Source organism: Mauremys mutica, chromosome 13, assembly GCF_020497125.1.
Source record: "Mauremys mutica isolate MM-2020 ecotype Southern chromosome 13, ASM2049712v1, whole genome shotgun sequence".
Lineage (NCBI taxonomy): Eukaryota > Metazoa > Chordata > Testudines > Geoemydidae > Mauremys > Mauremys mutica.
This window is the reverse complement of record NC_059084.1, coordinates 25,912,296-25,932,055: the sequence shown is the minus strand read 5'-3', so window position 1 is coordinate 25,932,055 and position 19,760 is coordinate 25,912,296. Positions and strand designations below refer to the sequence as shown.

Below are 19,760 nucleotides of genomic sequence, written 5' to 3'. Positions count from 1 at the left end.
GTACAAACAAATCAAAATATTTGTCTTACAAATAAAAATTCAGTGGAAGTTACATTAATTTTACAAGAAAAATAGCAAGAATAATCTTATTTTGGGAGTGCAGAGGACGGGGAGGAGCAGCCACTCTACTTGCTCTGCCTCTTAATACTCTCAAAGTGTTTTCCACTGAACTTGGCTGTTCAGGATTTCAAAGTACCTATCAAGAGGGTGGAGATTTCCATACATTAGATGGGTGGCAACCCTTCTGAGGATTAGGAGAACCTTCTCTTTGGGAGTGGGGAAGTAGAGAGGGATGACCACACGAAAAAGGAATGACGACAGCCAGGTGTGATGGTGTAGCCCTGGATACTATGTGACTAGCTAATAAATAGATTTAATCTTATACGCAGGCAAAATGGAAATGTAGTTGCAAGGAAAACAAATGTATTGTGTTTATCCTCAATATATTGTATATGCATGCCAAAAAATAGAGAATTTGATTTTAGACTTTACTATTGAGTTTTTAATGTCTGCTTTGCTTCCTCATTCAGATTCAAGGCCCAGCTCATATTATGGCTGGCAGTGGGCCAAGATCAGGAACTGTCAGTGGATTTGCCATGAAATCACAGCTTCAGATTACTGGTAAGTCTTTTAAAAGATTAAATGTTTTCTCCTGATTCCTGGAGGGGGGGCGGAAGAAGTAACAAACAAAAAAGTTGTGTACATAGTTAAGTAATAAGATGCTACTGGCAGTATGTTGTGTTTCAGGAAGTTTTGGATGTGAAGAGGACAAGACATTCAGCTTTGTGCTGTAGTGAAACCAAGTGTTGCTGTAATTTCCTGACAGAAATACCATTTTATTAATTACATCTTTTGTTAGATTTTAGGAAGGAAAAGATACATCTAGTTGATAAAAACCAGATGGGAGAAATTTCTTTATTTTTCTCATATTCCTCCATACACTTATTTAAAGGGAAATTGTCGGGTTAAGAATTGTATGCATAAAATATTTTCCTTACTGATAACACTTTAAAAATTGAAAAATAATTAAATCTTAATATTTTTATTGCCTTTTATAATATACTCTGTACATTTCAAGTTAGGCAAATTTATACTGCTCTCTTCTAGTCATGTTCAATTGTTTGTTCTCATGCAGTACTATGTTATAGCTGAAGGGCTGCAAGTACTATAGGGGAATATTTAAATACAAGGTTTCACATTTAAATTTGGGAATAATACTCTGTTTAAGTACTCATAAAGAGAGCAAACAGCAGTGGATTTGTGTGTGTTGCTCTCATACACAATGCCTCCCCCACAGTGCTGCAATTGATAACTTGCCAATTCAGCTTCATTGCTCTAGCGCATCTGACAATATTACATAAGAACCTAAGAAAGGCTGTACCGGGTCAGACCAAAGGTCCATCTAGCCCAGTATCTGTCTACCGACAGTGGCCAATGCCAGGTGCCCCAGAGGGAGTGAACCTAACAGGCAATGATCAAGTGATCTCTCTCCTGCCATCCATCTCCATCCTCTGACAAACAGAGGCTAGGGACACCATTCTTACTGAATATTATTGAAATGTCATATTACTGAAATGTCATAAGGCAAATTCTGCACCATACTCATGGATGCAGAAGACCTTGCTGGTGGAATTGGTGTGGATTCTCTGCAGAGTAGAGTGATATATAGAGCCCTTTTCTTTGGGTGTGCACCTCCGTGTGTACCTGCGAGGCTCATTGTACAACATGTTCAGTGAGGATTTGGAACAGAGACTCTGGTGGTGGATCTGCCACTACACACATTCACTGGCAATCCTCCCATAGAGATGCTACAGGCCTGGAGGTTACTCCAGCCATGAAACTGGAGGAGTATCCATGGAGCAGCAGCTGCACCTATGTAACCTATGGAGGAGTATTCCTCTCCATCACCACCCACCTTTTCCCAGAGAGATACAATCCAACTGCTTGATCTGGGATTATGTGCAAAAGCTACACAGACTTGAGTTTGGGGAGGATGGAAGGAATAGATTGAAAAAATGTGAAAAAGGCACACAGAAATAGCAAGGAGAATGACAAAAGAAGGGACAGCAGGAAGCTAACGGCAATGCATGTTAGCTTGGGACCAATTTTGGCCCCTTACTGAGTGGGCCAGCAGGAATTGGGAGGAGTACTTCGTCCTGTGCAAGCTGACTTGAAAAAGCAATGACGACAAACTTCAGAGAGTGCTACATTCCCTCTTCCATCTGGTAAGGAGAGCACTGTAAGACCATGGTATATGGCTTTTGGAAGGGAGTAAAGTGTTACGGTCAAAAAATAGAGCATCCACTCACCACCCAGAAAGGGGAGCAGATTAATTAAAAAAAAAAAAAAAAAAAGGATGAAAACTATAGTGAGGGGTGAGACAACTTATTTGGATGTAAAATATCCTAGTTTATCAGAACATTAAGGTTTTGAAGTCAAATACTCAAAAGTTAGGAAATGCCAGAAATAAGTTTTCCCAGTGCAACCTTAATTCAGACCCCTTCTGAATATGCCTTATGATAGACTTAAAATTGCATGCAATTTTTTTTTTCCACAAGGACACCTGCTCATTCTCAGATCACACTCCTTCCTGAGATTGTTGTATGTAAGACTCTTGCTTCATTTGTTGCAGAAGTTGGAAGATGTGTTGTGAATGAGGCAGGGGACTGCAGGAAGAGGAAAGGATGGTCTCATGGTTAAGGCAGTTGAACGCCAACCAGAAGAACTGTAATTTATCCTTTCCTCTTCTGCAAAGCCCCTATTTGGTACTGGCAAGTCATGTAAACCAATTTTTTTGTAGGTGGCCACTGTGTTCCTCATTGTCTGGATACCCAGCTTGGTTTACAAAAGTATTTGGTTTACCAGATGTGGTCATCCCATCTCAAAAAAAGATATATTGGAATTGGAAAAGGTTCAGAAAAGGGCAACAAAAACTATTGGGGTATGGAGTGCCTTCCGTATGAGGAGAGAGTAATAAGACTGGGACTTTTCAGCTTGGAAAAGAGACAGCTAAGGGGAGATATGATTGAGGTCTATAAAATCATGACTGGTATAGAGAAGTAGATAAGGAAGTGTTGTTTACTACTTCTCATAACACAAGAACTAGGGGTCACTAAATGAAATTAATAGGCAGCAGGTTTAAAAAAAATAAAAGGAAGTATTTCTTCACACAACGCACAGTCAACCTGTGGAACTCCTTGCCAGAAGATGTTGTGAAGGCCAAGACCATAACAGGGTTCAAAAAAGAACTAGATAAATTAATGGAGGATAGGTCCCTCAAGGGCTATTAGCCAGGGTGAGTAGGAATGGTGTCCCTAGCCTCAGTTTGCGAGAAGCTGGAAATGAGTGACGGAATGGATCACTTGATGATTACCTGTTCTGTTCATTCCCTCTGGGGCACCTGGTATTGGCCACTGTTGGAAGAGAGGATATTGGGCTAGATGGACCTTTGGTCTGATCCAGTAGGGCCATTCTTATGTTCTTCAGCACTCACAAAAGTGGCTGAGGTCAGTGGGCACTGTGTTCTTAACTTAAAGTGCTATAATATGCTCATTACTCTGAAAAATCAGGTGCCAGGCATCTATAATCGGGCACACAAAATTCATGGACCCATTTGACAATTTTAACTTTAAGGAACTGAGACACAGCTATTATCTGTCAGTTGAGGATAATACCATCATTCTCTATCACACGATAGTGTTGTAAAGATAGGTTTATTAATTCTTGTGAAATACTAAGATGTTACTGTGGTGAGTGCTATGAAAACCCATGATGAAAGCCATAATTCTGTATTCAGTGCAGTGTTTGAATGATATGTAGTAAATAAAACTGTGGAAAAAATAGCATGTGATCATGTCATTAAAGACTATATGCATACAATCCAATTAAGAGCTGAATTAAGTGGGAGGGAGAAGTGTGTGCAGTGGAGTGCTTTCTTATGGATTTTTTTATAGTAAACGTATAGCAATGTGTAACTAGATATCTGTTAGAGAAGGCAAGGTCAAAGAAATGCACCTGGCTCTTAGAGCGGAATGTGGTGAGGTTTGTTACAGCCCTTAGTTCCTGTGGGGGAGTTACTTCACTCCACATTCTTGAACCAGCCCCAGAAAGCTCTGTCTTCTGAACAGACAAGCCTTACCCTCACTGTAGAATGTCGTCTTGTGCTGGAGGAGTAAAATTGTTGACAGCTGTCTTCAGCTGGGGGACTTCCGTGATCTTTTAGATACCCTGAGCCATTGAGAGAAGATAAGGACTCAGACCTTGAACTTGATTTGATATCCTGAGGGAAACTAGTGTAGAGAGTAGAGGACAGGTTTGCTAGGATTGTGCTAGCTTGTGTTGCTGAAATGTGTTGCAGTGTTCTGTATTAGGAGTTTCCTAAGTGCTAAAGATTGGGCTCAGCCTTATTGTATTGCTGTAGTCCAGCCAAGAAGTGACAATGGTCTGAGAGCAGGCTGAGGTTAAACCATCATTTGCCAGGATGGGGTGCCCCTCGCCAACCAGATATGATAGAAAGCATTACTCATGAATGCTGCTATGTGAAAGCTTTGCATCAGGGAGGAATCCAAGAGCATTCCTAACGGGTGGATTGAATTGACCAATTGTGGGAGTGTACTTTTAACCAGCTGCATTGTAGCTGCAAACTCTTCAAAATGCTTTCCTCTTGACACCCAGTACCACTTCTCCAGTTGCTGGGTTCAGTGTTAATCAGCTGTTCTTCATCAACAAGCTGATCTTGTCCAAGAATTGGGCCATCTTGGGGACAGTATGGTCGTATATGGTTCAAGATAGGTAGAACTGTGTGTTATTGCATATTGCTGGCTGCCTGTAGCTGTTGAATAGGACCAGAGAGAGAATTGATCCTTGTGTAGGACTCTATAATAATAGGTATATCTCCAATTATTATTATTTATCTCCTAGAACTGGAAGGGACCTTGAAAGGTCATCGAGTCCAGCCCCCTGCCTTCACTAGCAGGACCAAGTACTGATTTTTGCCTCAGATCCCGGAAGTGGCCCCCTTAAGGATTGAACTCACAACCCTGGGTTTAAGTATCAGAGGGGTAGCCGTGTTAGTCTGGATCTGTAAAAGCAACAAAGAATCCTGTGGCACCTTATAGACTAACAGACGTTTTGCAGCATGAGCTTTCGTGGGTGAATACCCACTTCTTCAGATGCAAGGGTTTAGCAGGCCAGTGCTCAAACCACTGAGCTATCCCTCCCGCCACTGAGTGTCTGCTAGTGAAGAGGCAGTTTCCCATTATTATTCATTGGATGTGTCCCTCCATGAAGGATTTGACCCATTTTAGCATATTAACCTGTAATGTATGGTTGAGAGTGTCAAATGCTGCTGAGAGGTTCAGGAGAATGAGAATGAATATCTTCTCTCTAGCCACTGACATCAGGAGATCATCGGTGCCACTAAAGCGGTTTCAGTTCCTTGTCCAGGCCTGAATCCAGATTGTTAGGTCTAGGATATTGGCTTCAATTAGATGATCTTGAAGTTGGCCTTTGATTAGCTTCTCAATGAGTTTGATCGGGAATGGAATGTTTGACACTGGGCAATAGTTGGCTATAACTGATGTATCCAGGTAGGTTTCTTCATTGTTCCTCCATGCCTCAAGGAGGAAGGAAAGATTTCTTCCCTGAATCAATGCTCTAGTTGTGCCAGAATGCCCCAGAACACTATTCCAGCACCTTTTTAGGAGCTAGAATTGTGTTTCGGTTAGGGCTGTCAATTAATTGCAGTTAACTCATGCAATAACTCAAAATTAATCGTGATTAATCAGTTTTAATTGTACTGTTAAACAATAGAATACCAATCAAAATTTATAAAATATTTTTGGATGGTTTTTCTACATTTTCAAATATATTGATTTCAATTACAACCCAGTATACAAAGTAGACAATGTTCACTTTATTTTTTATTACAAATATTTGCAATGCAAAAGTGGCAAACAAAAGAAATAGTATGTTTCAATTCACCTCATACAAGTACTATAGTATAATCTCTTTATGGTGAAAGTGCAATTTACAAATGTAGATTTTTTTTTGTTATGTAACTGCACTCAAAAACAAAACAATGTAAAACTTCAGCGCCTACAAGTCCACTCAGTCCTACTTCTTGTTCAGCCAATCACTAAGACAAACAAGTTTTTTTACATTTATGGGAGATAAAGCTGCCCACTTCTTGTTTACAGTGTCACCTGAAAGTGAGAACAGGCGTGCACATGGCACTTTTGTAGCCAGCATTGCAAGGTTTTTACATGCCAGATATGCTAAACATTCATATGCCCCTTCATGCTTCGGCCACCATTCCAGAGGACATGCTTCCATGCTGATGATTCACATTTAAAAAAAGTGTTAATTAAATTTGTGACTAAACTTCTTGGGGAAGAATTGTACGTCTCCTGCTCTGTTTTACCCACATTCTGCCATATATTTAATATTATAGCAGTCTTGGATGATGACCCAGCACATCTTGTTCGTTTTAAGAACGCTTTCACTGCAGATTTGACAAAATGCAAAGAAGGTACCAATGTGAGATTTCTAAGATAGCTACATCACTTGATCCAAGGTTTAAGAATCTGAAGTGCCTTCCAAAATCTGAGAGGGACGAGGTATAGAACATTCTTTCACAAATCTTAAAAGAGCAACACTCCGATGCAGAAACTATAGAACCCAAACCACCAAAAAAAGAAAATCAACCTTCTGCTGGTGGCGTCTGATTGATTCAGATGATGAAAATGAACATGCGTCGGTCCACAATGCTTCGGATGGTTATCGAGCAGAAACAGTCATCAGCATGGACGCATGTCCTCTGGAATGGTGGTTGAAGCATGAAGGGACACAAATGTCTTGCACCACTGGCTACAGCAGTGCTGTGCAAACACCTGTTCTCACTTTCAGATGATATTGTAAACAAGAAGCGGGCAGCATTACGTCCTGCAAGTGTAAACAAATTTGTTTGTCTGAGCAATTGGCTGAAGAAAAAGCAGGACTGAGTGGACTTGTAGGATCTATTGTTTTATTTTTGAAGGCAGTTAGTTTTTGTACATAATTCTACATTTGTAAGTTCAGCTTTAATGATAGAGATTGCACTACTGTACTTAGGTGAATTGAAAATTACTGTTTCTTTTGTTTTTTTACAGTGCAAACATTTGTAATAAAAAATAAGTGATCACTGCACACTTTGTATTCTGTGTAATTCAAATCAGTATATTTGAAAATGTAGAAAACATGCAAAACTATTTAAATAAATGGTATCCTATTGTTTAACAGTGCGATTAATTTTTTTAATCACTTGACAGCCCTAGTTCCAATATTTCTGCTGGTCCTAGGCCACGTGTTTCCTTTCTCTCCCCAGCTGCAGAGCATCATCAGAGCTGGCAGGTGTCTGTGCCAGGCTTGGGTGGCAGTGGGTCAGCATGGAGAGAGCCAGGAATGCTACAGCTGTAACCAAGTGTGGGAACATGGGGGCTGGAAGCCCAGGGCAGAACTGGAGCCAGGCTATGTCAGAAGCAGGGTAGTGGGGCCGCCTGGACAGTGGAGCCTCCCATGGGGAGCAGGAGCCAGGGACAGGATGGGTTCTGTGCGGAGTCACCTCCTTTCCCTCTGGCCTCTCCCAGCTCATCTGCTGCCCCTGCCTTTCTCCAGGCTCCCCTGTGCTCCTTCCCGGGTCCTCCCACTGCCCTGTGTTCCAGCACTTCTTTTTGTAGGATGCCAGCACTGTCCTGAATGAGGTATTGGCTGTTTTGCTCATGAGTGACACCAGTTGCTCATGACTCTTTCACATGTCATAAAGAGCATGCATCAGATTCAGAGGTCTTGGGTTCAGACTCTTTTAGGGTATACAGAACTTCTTCATGAGTGAACTCTGAGAATGTAGGCTTGGTGGGAGCAGGTGGGGCAAATCCAGGTTGTATTGAAAGCGTTCCTGAATGTGCATGGTCTTTTCAGTGAAACAGGATGATAGTTCTTCACAGCATTTGGTGCTCAGTTCCAGTACAGACTGTAGACAGTTAGGGTTGATGAAGTAATTTAGTTTGGGGCAGGATTACTAAGGAAGGCTGAAAGGAAGGTTCTCTTGGCCTGTAGTACAACCTCTGCATAGGGTTAGAGGAATTCCTTATGTTTCATCCAATTGTATCAGCTTTTGTTTTCTGCCATTGATTGCTGAGTTTCCATCTCTCTCTCTTCATGTGGCACAGGGTGTTGGAAAACTGAGATCACCTGTGGGGGCAAAAGGGAGGAAGGAGCCATCTAGGGACCGCGTATTGATGGTCAAGGTTAACATACAATGATGATGATTCACCAGATCCTTGACTCCTTGTCCTGTGAGTGAAGTGCTGTTGTCCTTTAGCATGCTTTAGAATTTGGTGGAGAGCACATGTCTTTGTGATTGAATCAGGATCCTGGGTCTGTCTTGTTACCTGGGAGTTGGAAGAACTCTGACTACTGCGTTAATGAGGTGGAGGCCTGACCGAGACAGTGACTGGTTTATGGTGTCCTTGATATTGATTTATTTTAGTTCATTTTTGAATGCTTGACTTTGCAACCTTTAATGTACATCTGACAGTTCTTCTGGTATTTAATTTCCTAAACTTAAAAAACCTGAAAAACAATGCCTCTTGGGGAACTGTATTGAATGCGTCTCTTCCCCCCTCCCCCAATGAGTCATCAGCGGGACTGGAATCTTTAGAGCAAACAGAATAGACCTCTGTCATTTGAACGAACTATCTTGTAGCTGTTACAGAAAGCTATTATCTTCTCGGTGGATCAGCCACGAGAGGAGAATGAAATGCACACTTTGTCTGTGGGTTTTATAGCTATTTGTTAGAAGGTAAAGGAATGTTGAGACTCAAAGTCAACCTTAGGAAGTTCAGGTTCTAGAGGGAAATGTGCTCTCTAAACCCTCTTACCTCTTTGTTCTCCTCTCCCTTAAGCCTGCCTTCACTTCCAACCCCTGGCCTCTTTTCCTATCCCTGTCCCCCTGCCTTTGGATCCTCATATACCGGTATGTGCGTTAGTCAGGCAGGTAGCTTTCTCATTCTCTACACTTCTGGGCACCAGCAGGGGGAGGTTTGAGAGCAAAGGAGAGATCTGCCCTTGGTTCTGATGGTCAGCGCCATCTAGGCCCCTGGTAGTTTGGAGGGGCAAGTGCATGGAAGTCCTGCTCAGCCTCTGCTGCCCTAGGATGGCACATGCTCAGTGACTCTGAAGTGCACACATGCTCATCCCCACAGTCAGTAGGTAGGAGCTATGTTGGTTTGACATATGATCACTGCATATGGAATCTTTGGATAATTTAGCTACCAAACAAGCCTCTACTGTGGGAACTGATCTTTTCTGGACTTACAACTTTGGCCAATTTGGGTGGATTTTCACTGGGACAAGGAAAACATACCCCTGACAACAGTGTGACCCTTCTGTCAAATTCCAAGTCCATGCTCCAAAGCATATCAGTGGTTGAGCTCAATCAACAGTTGTAAGATATTTAACAAAAACAAAACACATTTTCCCCTATCTTTGTGCTTAGAAACAGCTGAACCGTGATTCAGCCTAACAACTATTGTCCCAACATTAGATCATGATGACTGGTTTGCTGACTTTGACCTTCAGGATGCTTATTTCCACGTAGCAATTTTCCCAAGCCACAGGATGTATCTCCAGTTTGTTGTAGTGGACTGGCACTATCAGTACAATGTGCATCCTTTTTTGTCTGTTTTCCACTCCCAGGGTTTTTATCAAATGCATGATTGTGGTGACAGCTTACTCAGGAAGAGGGGAATTCATCTTCCCATATCTGGATGATTGGTTACTGAGTCCAGAGCAGAAGTCCTCTCTCATGTTCAGTTCATGTTACGCTTACTGAGTCATGTAGGTCTCGTCCTAAACAGTGGGAAGTCAATGCTGGTTCCAGCTCAAAAAATCAAGTTCATTGGTACCCTGCTAGACACTACAAGTTCAAAAGTGTTTTTGCTGACAGACCAGTTCCACATGATTTGCCATCTATGCCTAACTGCAGTCTCAACCCTCAACTACAGCCCAAGTATGCCTGAGGTTGCTAGACCATATGGCTGCATGCACAAAGATAGTCCAATATGCCAGGTTGCGCCTTCGTCCTCTTCAACTGTGGCTGAAGTGAGTCTGTCATCCGAACTATCATCTATTGGACAGACTGATCCAACTTTGTGCACCAATTCTGGAATCCTTTTGGTGGACAGTTCAGAGCAATGTGTCCCAGGGTGTTCCCTTAACTCAGTTCCCACTGACCAGGACTGTTGTCACTGATGTCTCCCTAATAGGCTGGGGAACGCATGTGGGGTTGCTGAAAGTTCAGGGCCTGTGATCATAACAGGAAGCTTCTCTGCATATCAATGTCCTGGAGATCTGTGCCATCTACAGTGCCTTTCGGGGCTTTTGAGGTCACATCAGGGACTCAGTGGTGCACAAACTTACCGTCAATACCACTGTGATGTATTATGTAAACAAATAGGGGAGCACACTCCAACATGCTGTGTCAGAGGTGATAGGGCTCTGGGATTTTTGCATCAGGGAAAACATTACCCCATGTGGCGGGTTATTTACCTGGGTTCCAAAATCACCTGGTATGTCACCTCAGTAAAAACTTGTCCCTGAATCACAAGTGGTCTCTGAAGTCCAATGTCCTGCAGTCCATCTTTACAGTTTGGAGCATCCTGAAGATTGACCTCTTCACCACAAGAGACATCAATAAATGCAATCTGTTTTGCTCTTGAGGGAATCTCAGTCTGGGCTCCCTGATGGATGCTTTTCACCGGAGCTGGAAAACAGCACTCCGTATGCTCTTCCTCCAGTTCCAATCATCCCACAGTCATTCTCAAGATGAAATTGGATTGTGCCAAGTTGATTCTCATTGCTCCAGTGTGGCAGAGACAATGTTAACGGGGAGTCCGTTGGCACCTTAAAGACTAACAGATTTATTTGGGCATAAGCTTTCATGGGTAAAAAAACCACTTGCATCTGAAGAAGTGTTTTTTTACCCACGAAAGCTTATGCCCAAATAAATCTGTTAGTCTTTAAGGTGCCACCAGACCCTTCGTTGTTTTTGTGGATACAGACTAACACGGCTACCCCTCTGATACTTGAGGCAATATTGGTTCTTTGACCTCTTCACATTATCAGTTCAGCCTCCCATATCTCTTCCTTTTCAATCCAACCTCCTGACTCAGCATCAATCAGATTTTGCATCCAGCACTCAGCTCCCTGCATCTCTCAGCATGGATGCTGCATGGTTAGATGAGATGGAGGAACGATGTTTGGAGGTGGTCTGGCAAATCTTGCTTAGCAGTAGGAAGCCCTGCACTAGAGTGGTCTGTTTGGCCAAGTGGAAGTGGTTGTCGATGTGATTGTTAGCTCTGTGAGTTCAACCAAAGATGGCTTGTATCGAGGACATCTTGGACTACCTGTTACGCCTTCAGTCTTCTGGTCTTGTGCTTAGTTCATCAACAGTGCACCTGGAAGTGATTTTTGGCATTTGATCCACCCGTCCATGGGAAGTCAGTATGTTCGAACTGCAGGGTGGTGAGGGCCTTGAACGGGAAATGCTTGTCTCCACCTGTTGACTAAAGAACTGGTTCCTTTGTGAGACCTTAATACTGCCTTAGCAGCTTTTATGGGACCTGTGTGCGAGCCTCTGACAACTTTCTCCCTTCTGTGTCAGAAAACTGTTTTCCTTGTAGCGATAACATGTGCAAAGAGAGTTGCTGGCTTTGATGGCAGAGCCTCTTTTACATGCAGTTTTCCAGAGACAAAGTAACTCTGCAGCTGCACCCCAAGTTTTTATCTAAAGTGGTTTCTCAGTTTCACTTTAATCGAGTTATTTATCTACCAGTGTTCTTTCCTAAGACGCATTCAGCCCAAGATGAGCAGCATCTTCACACATTGGATGTCAGGCGATGTTTAGCTTTTTACCTGAATATAATCTTTCTGTTCTTCATCTCGTCTACTTGTTTCATATGTGGACCGAATAAAGGGGCAAGTAGCCTCTTCACAGACAACCTCCAGGTGGATAACTTCCTATATCATGACAGCATATGAAGTAGCTCAGACTGTGCCTCCTCAAGGGTGTGAGCTTATTCCACAAAGGCCAAGGCAACATCGATGCCATTTCTAAGGGCTAGTCTGCAATGGAACCGCTAGAGCTGTGCTGCTGTAGCGCATCTGGTGAGGCTGATGAGAGAGAGCTATCCCGTCAGCATAATAACCTCTGAGAGAGGTGGTAGCCATGTCAGCGAGAAAAGCTCTCCTGCTGATATAGCGCTGTCCATGCCAGCGCTTAGGTCAGTGTGACTTACATTATTCAGGGGCATTGATTATTCACACCCCTGAGCAACGTAAGTTATAGCAAAGGTAAGAGCTAGTGTATACCAAGCCTTAGTGATGTTCCTATGCTGGACATTTGCAGGGCTGCCACTTGGTCCTTTGCACCTAGGTTTACAAACCATTATGCCGTTACTACTGCATCCAGATCAGATGCAAACTTTGGGAAAGTAATCCTGTAGTCCTTTTTTAAATAGAGTCCAAGCCCCACTTCCTGAGAGTACTGATTGTGAGTCACCCAGGGCCGGTTCCAGGCACTAGCGCAGGAAGCAGATGCTTGGGGCGGCATGTCCAGGTATTCGGCGGCAGGTCCTCAGTCCTTCTTGGAACGAAGGACCCACCACTGAATTGCTGCCGAAGAATGCGTGGCTTTCTCCCCTCCCTATCCCTCCCCGCTTTGCCACTTGGGGCAGCAAAAAAGCTGGAGCTGGCCCTGGAGTCACCTATATGGAATACATGGCTGAATTTACTCAGAGGTTAAAAAAAAAAAAAAAAAACAGTTACATGCCTGTTCTGTAATGGTGGTTCTTCAAGATGTGACATAGACATGTTATTTCACAATCTATCCTCCATCCTGTCTGCACTCTTGAAATTCAGTGTGAAGGAACTGACTGCACACAGAGGGAACACACGCAGCCAAACATCTTGACTACACAGGGTTGGGGTGGTGCGGTCCTTACAAAGCCAGGATAGGGGCTAGGGCCACAGGGTGTAAGCCACGCCTCTACTGGTACTACAAAGTTCTTCAGCTTTGGTGTGCTGGATGCGCTCACTTCTACATGGAATACACATCTGCATTTGTCACAACCAGAACATGGACAGTCTGACTTAGTGCTCAGAGCAGGAGTCTGGCCTGGTCAGATACCAGGAGATCAGGAGCAGGAGACAAACTTGAGAGTGAAAACACGGTTTGATAACCAGTCAGGCCAAGTCAGGATACCAGGAAGTCAAGCCAGGGGAGCAGGAAGTACAAGGCACATAGTCCAGAGCAAGGTGGACTCCAGTTCTGGGTTTAAATAGGAACTGTGGACCAATCAGGACTCCCAGCATTCTGCCAGTCAGCTTCCAGGATTGAGGTCCTAGGTCTGAGTTCAGCTCCTATTTTGCCAAAAGTTAGCACATCCTGGGTGACAGGTTGGAACTTGCTGGCTCCAAAGAGCCCTGTGGACCAGGGTTCAAGACCCACGGTCCCTGACAGCATCACATCTTACAGCACAACAGATGCAGTACAAGTAAGTAACTGGTTTTTATCTGAATGCCATGGAGTGACATTAATTTCCTTTGAATAATCAAGCGTAAATATGGGTTGCTGCTGCCAGGGTGCTGCCCAGCTACTAAATGTTGTAGAGTTTAAACAGTTAAGGATTCTGATTATAAATTTTCCTGTATAGAAGATTTCACATGCCTTGTTTCAAACTTTAAGGGACCCCTCTGACCTTTGGCAAACAAGAGCTTCAGTCGGTGAGCTTCACATTCAAATAGTGGAGTCCCATTGTCATAGTAATAGACTAGAGGAAATTTAGATGTTCAGGTAATGAACTTGCAGATAACATGAATTCATCTGTTCCTGAGTGCATACAGGTCTTCAAGTCAAATTGCTTCTAAAGAGATTGGCATTGTACACATATGCATATCTAACAATGTTATAAGGAAACTGACAAACCAAAAAAGTGTTTAATAATGTGTAAACAGACTGGTAAAAGTTAGTGCAAATCTTGTTGTTTGTTCAAATCACAAAAAAACCTAACTCTCTTTGGATGTGCATTTTAAATGCACGGGTGAAATCTCTACTATAGTCCTCCTAAGCGATTACCAGTGCAGTCTTATCCAGACAGGGTAGGATGAATCAAGGCAGGCAGCAGCAGTATGAGGCAGGGTCTGAACATTGCTATCTCTTTGAAGAGGGCAACATGCCCCTCCCTAACTAGTATGTGCTGGAGACACCAAACGCCTTAGCTTCCTGGAGGTCAGCTGTAGCTGTAACCTTCTAGCCGTGTTAGTGTGAGAAGACTTTCATATACTCAGCTAGTGTTGGAGCACTGATCTTTCTGCTCTCAGACCAGCTGAATTCTTCAAATTCAGTGTCTGCATCAAATTCTTCTTTGATTTGAAATCACAGTACCCAAGTGTGATATATCATACTAGTGAATCTAGTTCAAGGTAAAGATAATTCTTGTGCAGTAATCTTGTGGGGTTTATTTTATTTGAGCTGTATTACATGTCAGTGCATTTTAGGTTATTACAGCCATAGCTACTTTCTATACTAAGGAGAACAATGTTGTATGCATTTTTAACAAATGAGTTTGTTACAGGAATGCAGCTAGTTTTCAAAGTGCATTTTTAACTGATAGCTTATTGAATAGAATAAAATATTCATTGTTTTCCCCCTTTTTTAACAGTTATCTCAGCAAAATTAAAAGAAAATAAAAATAAATGGTTTGGACCTAGCCCTTATGTGGAAGTCTCCGTAGATGGACAGTCAAAGAAGACAGAAAAATGCAACAATACAAATAGTCCGAAGTGGAAGCAACATCTTACAGTGTAGGTTTGGAGCTGTTTTTGCTTTATAGATCAATATATGAAATTTAGTAATTATTACGTTATAGGTAATTAATGTAAAGCCTCATTTCTAAACTGTGCTCTGTGTTTTTCATATTAAAGAAAAAGGTGGTACTGTCATACGGCTGCTATAGTATGGAGCATTTATGTAAATGCTGTGTGTTAACTTATGTGGCATGGAAGGGGGATGCACTGTTAACACAGGAATATATTCCATATTAGCACACCTGATATGCAAATAAATCTGCTTTTTGACATGATCTATCAAAAGTAAGGAAAATCTGTGATCTAGCTGACACTATCCCATGCTCACTTGTTCAGTACATATTTACTGGTGGTGTGGGGGTTGTCATCTCAAAATTCTGGACTCTGATTTCAAGACACAGCTATTCATTGTGTCATATTATTAGTTTTGTAGCAGGTTATATTTTAGAGCATGCTTTTCGGTGACTCCTACTTGCACAGATCCAACCTCTAATGCAAGTGTGAAATTCCTTGTGTACCCGTGAAAGATAACTTCTTTATCTTTCATGAAATCCAGTTCTCTAGAAATGCCCTAGAATGCATCATTTGGAACATTGGAATCAACAGAAATTGTATGCAGCTGTTAGTATTTCTGATAGCACTTATGTTCCAGAAATATTGCATTATAAGGCCCCTTTAGAGAACCTGGGAACACCCTGGTTAGTGGGAGAATATTCCATACCTGTGCCTGACTCAGGATGCAAAGTTAATTTTTTCCCTTTATTTGGTTTGTACCACAGCACTGAAGAGCCTTTCTTAAGAGAACAAGACGTGTATGTTTTATATACATTAAAACACTAAGACTGCAGGAGCCAGTTGTATAGCAGAATCTGTTTTTTGTTTTTTAATCTTGACAACCCGCTTTTTAAAATACAAGATGCAAAGTATTTTCACTCTCCAGGTCTGCCACCCAACACACACCAATACATGAGCATTTTCTTCACTTTGGCCCTGTTCAGTCTACATTGTATGCAGATCCACTGTACTTGAATTGTAAACTAAGACTACTGGTAGAGCCGGGAAGAGAATAAATAATCTGTTTTGTGGAAGTTTTTGATATTTCAGAGTTTGGTTTAGTTCCAATTTGGAATGAAAACCCCAAATCTCTAAATTATCTGTGAAAGGAAATGGAGCCCTGAGCAGTCTGCTTGGTGGGCTGTCCCAGAGCTGTGGACCCTGGAAACTCTAGGGGTGCCCAATTCTCTGTCAGTCCATCTGGTGGGCTGCCCCAAAGCTGTGGTCTCTGGGAGCCTTGGCTGGTGAGGACCTGGGAGTTGGTGCTTCCAGGATGTTGGGCCCCCACAAGACAGGCTGCCAAGGAAGCAGGCAGGCAACGTTACAGGAAACCAGACAGGTTTCTTTCATAATTCTACTGGATCCTGTCAGAATTTTGTCAAAATCAAACAGTCTTTGTGAAACGTTTAGATTACAATGAATTGACAAATACTGATGACAAGGTGTTTTTTCTGGTCAGCTCTAACTACCAGTTTGCTGTGGTAGCCACAAACGACTTTTTTTCTCCTTGGACATTCTAAAATAGGGTGACCAGATGTCCTGATTTTATAGGGACAGGCCCGATTTTTGGGTTTTTTTCTTATATAGGATCCTATTACCCCTCGTCCCCTGTCCCGATTTTTCACACTTGCTGTCTGGTCACCCTATTCTAAAACTAGTATCATAGAATCATAGAATTCAAGATCAGAAGGGACCATTATGATCATCTAGTCTGACCTCCTGCAAGATGCAGGCCACATAAGCCGATCCACCCACTCATGAACTAATTCTCTCCCTTGACTCTGCTGTTGAATGCTCCAATCATGATTTAAAGACTTCAAGTAGCAGATAATCCACCAGCAAGCGACCCCTGCCCCATGCTTCGGAGGAAGGCGAAAAACCTCCAGGGCCACTGCCAATCTACCCTGGAGGAAAATTCCTTCCCGACCCCAAATATGGCGATCAGCTGAACCCCGAGCATGTGGGCAAGACTCTCCAGCCAGACCCTCTGGAAAAGGCTAACAATATCCCAACATTGACCCTTTGTACTAATTACCAGTGTGGCACGTTATTGATCTATTGACTAAACCCGTTATCCTATCATACCATCCCCTCCATAAACTTATCCAGCATAATCTTAAAGTCATGGAGGTCCTTCGCCCCCACTGTTTCCCTCGGTAGGCTGTTCCAGAATTGCACTCCTCTAATGGTTAGAAACCTTTGTCTAATTTCAAGCCTAAATTTCCTGACTGACAATTTATATCCGTTTGTCCTCGTGTCCACATTAGCACTCAGCTGAAATAATTCCTCTCCTTCCCTGGTATTTATCCCTCTGATATATTTAAAGAGTGCAATCATATCTCCTCTTATCCTTCTTTTGGTTAAGGAAAACAAACCGAGCTCCTCAAGTCTCCTTTCATACGACAGGCTTTCCATTCCTCGGATCATTCTAGTGGCCCTTCTTTGTACCCGTTCCAGTTTGAATTCATCCTTCTTAAACATGGGAGACCAAAACTGCACACAATACTCCAAATGAGGTCTCACCAATGCCTTATATAACGGGACTAGCACCTCCTTATCTCTACTAGAAATACCTCGCCTAATGCATCCCAAGACCGCATTAGCTTTTTTAACAGCCACATCACATTGCCTACTCATAGTCATCCTACGATCAACCAGGACTCCTAGGTCCTTCTCCTCCTCCGTTACTTCCAACTGGTGCGTCCCCAGCTTATAACTAAAATTCTTGTTAGTCATCCCTAAATGCATAACCTTACACTTCTCATTATTGAATTTCATCCTGTTACTAATACTCCAGTTTACAAGGTCATCCAAATCTCCCTGGAGGATATCCCGATCCTTTTCCGAATTGGCAATATCTCCCAACTTGGTGTCATCCGCAAATTTTATCAGCCCACTCCTACTTTTGGTTCCGAGGTCAGCGATAAATAGATTAAATAAAATCGGACCCAAAACTGAACCTTGAGGAACTCCACTGGTAACCCCCCTCCAACCCGACAGATCACCCTTCAATACGACCCTCTGCAGTCTCCCCTTTAACCAGCTCCTTATCCACCTCTGGATTTTCATTTCGATCCCCATCTTTTCCAATTTAACCAGTAATTCCTCATGCGGTACCGTATCAAACGCCTTACTGAAATCAAGATATATTAGATCCACCGCATTTCCCTTGTCTAAAAAATCTCTTACTTTCTCAAAGAAGGAGATCAGGTTGGTTTGGCACGATCTACCTTTCGTAAAACCATGCTGTAATTTGTCCCAGTTGCCATCGGCCTCAAGGTCCGTAACCACTCTCTCCTTTAAAATTTTTTCCATGACTTTGCATACTACAGATGTTAAACTAACAGGCCTGTAGTTACCTGGGTCACTTTTTTTCCCCTTCTTGAATATAGGAACTATATTAGCTAATCTCCAGTCAAACGGTACAACCCCCGAGTTTAGAGATTTATTAAAAATCATCGCTAACGGGCTTGCAATTTCACTCGCCAATTCCCTTAATATTCTAGGATGAAGATTATCTGGGCCCCCTGATTTACTTCCATTAAGCTGTTCAAGTTTGGCTTCTACCTCAGATACCGTAATGTCTACCCCCATATCTTCATTCCCGTCAGTCCCTCTACCACTATTCCTTAGCCCTTCATTAGCCTCATTAAAGACCGAGGCAAAATATTCGTTTAGATATTGTGCCATGCCAAGATTATCCCTAATCTCCACTCCATTTGAAGTTTTAAGCGGTCCCACTTCTTCCTTCTTGGTTTTCTTCCTATTTATATGGCTAAAAAACCTTTTGCTATTGGTTTTAATCCCCTTTGCTAGGTCCATCTCCACCCGGCTCTTTGCCTTTCTCACTCCTTCCCTACACCCTCTGACCTCAATAAGGTAGGTTTCTTTGCTGATCCCTCCCATTTTCCAGTCCTTGTACGCTTTCTGTTTTTTCTTAATCACCCCTCTGAGACGCTTGCTCATCCAGCTCGGTCTAAAACTGTTACCTACGAACTGTTTTCCCTTTCTCGGGATACAGGCCTCTGACAGCTCCTGCAACTTCAACCTGAAGTAACCCCAGTCGTCTTCCGCCTTTAGATCCCTAAATATGTTAGTCCAATCCACTTCCCTAACTAGTCGCCTTAATTTAGTAAAGTTAGCCCTTTTGAAATCGTAAACCTTAGTCTCAGATGCAATTTTGTTTATCCTTCCATTTATTTTGAAACGAATTAGCTCATGATCACTCGAGCCAAGGTTGTCCCCTACAACTATTTCCTCAACAAGGTCCTCATTACTCACCAAAATCAGATCTAAAATGGCATCCCCCCTCGTCGGTTTAGCAACTACTTGATGAAGGAATTCATCAGCTATCACGTCTAGGAGAAGCTGAGCCCTATTATTATTACTAGCATTTGTTTCCCAATCTATATCTGGGAAGTTAAAGTCTCCCATGATCATACAGTTCCTATTAGTATTTACCTCCTTAAAAACATTAAAGAGCTCTCTATCCATATCCAGGCTAGATCCCGGCGGTCTATAACACACCCCAATCACTATCCCAGGGGACGCTCTAGTAGTTTTCTTCCCCAATGTCACCATTGCCCAAACAGACTCCGTATTATCCATTGCATTGCTAGTTATTTCGTTACATTTCACCTCATTATTGACATACAATGCTACTCCCCCACCTTTACCTTTGTTTCGGTCTTTCCTAAACAGCACATACCCTTCCATACCTGTCATGGCTACCGTTCCACCATGTTTCGGTTATTCCTACGATATCCGGTTTCAATTCTCGGACCAGGAGCTCCAGTTCCTCC

At 42.6% G+C, this 19,760-nt stretch overlaps 1 protein-coding gene across 1 annotated transcript in view; it reads left to right on the top strand.

The window, feature by feature from the left end:
* Positions 1-19,760, top strand: part of ITCH (itchy E3 ubiquitin protein ligase) — a 116,493-nt gene that overhangs the window by 31,435 nt on the left and 65,298 nt on the right. Inside the window, exons 2-3 of the mRNA XM_044985645.1 lie at positions 531-621; positions 14,760-14,901. Of these exons, the coding sequence (XP_044841580.1) occupies positions 552-621; positions 14,760-14,901 (212 nt within the window). The 5' untranslated portion in view covers positions 531-551. The remainder of the gene's footprint in view (positions 1-530; positions 622-14,759; positions 14,902-19,760) is intronic.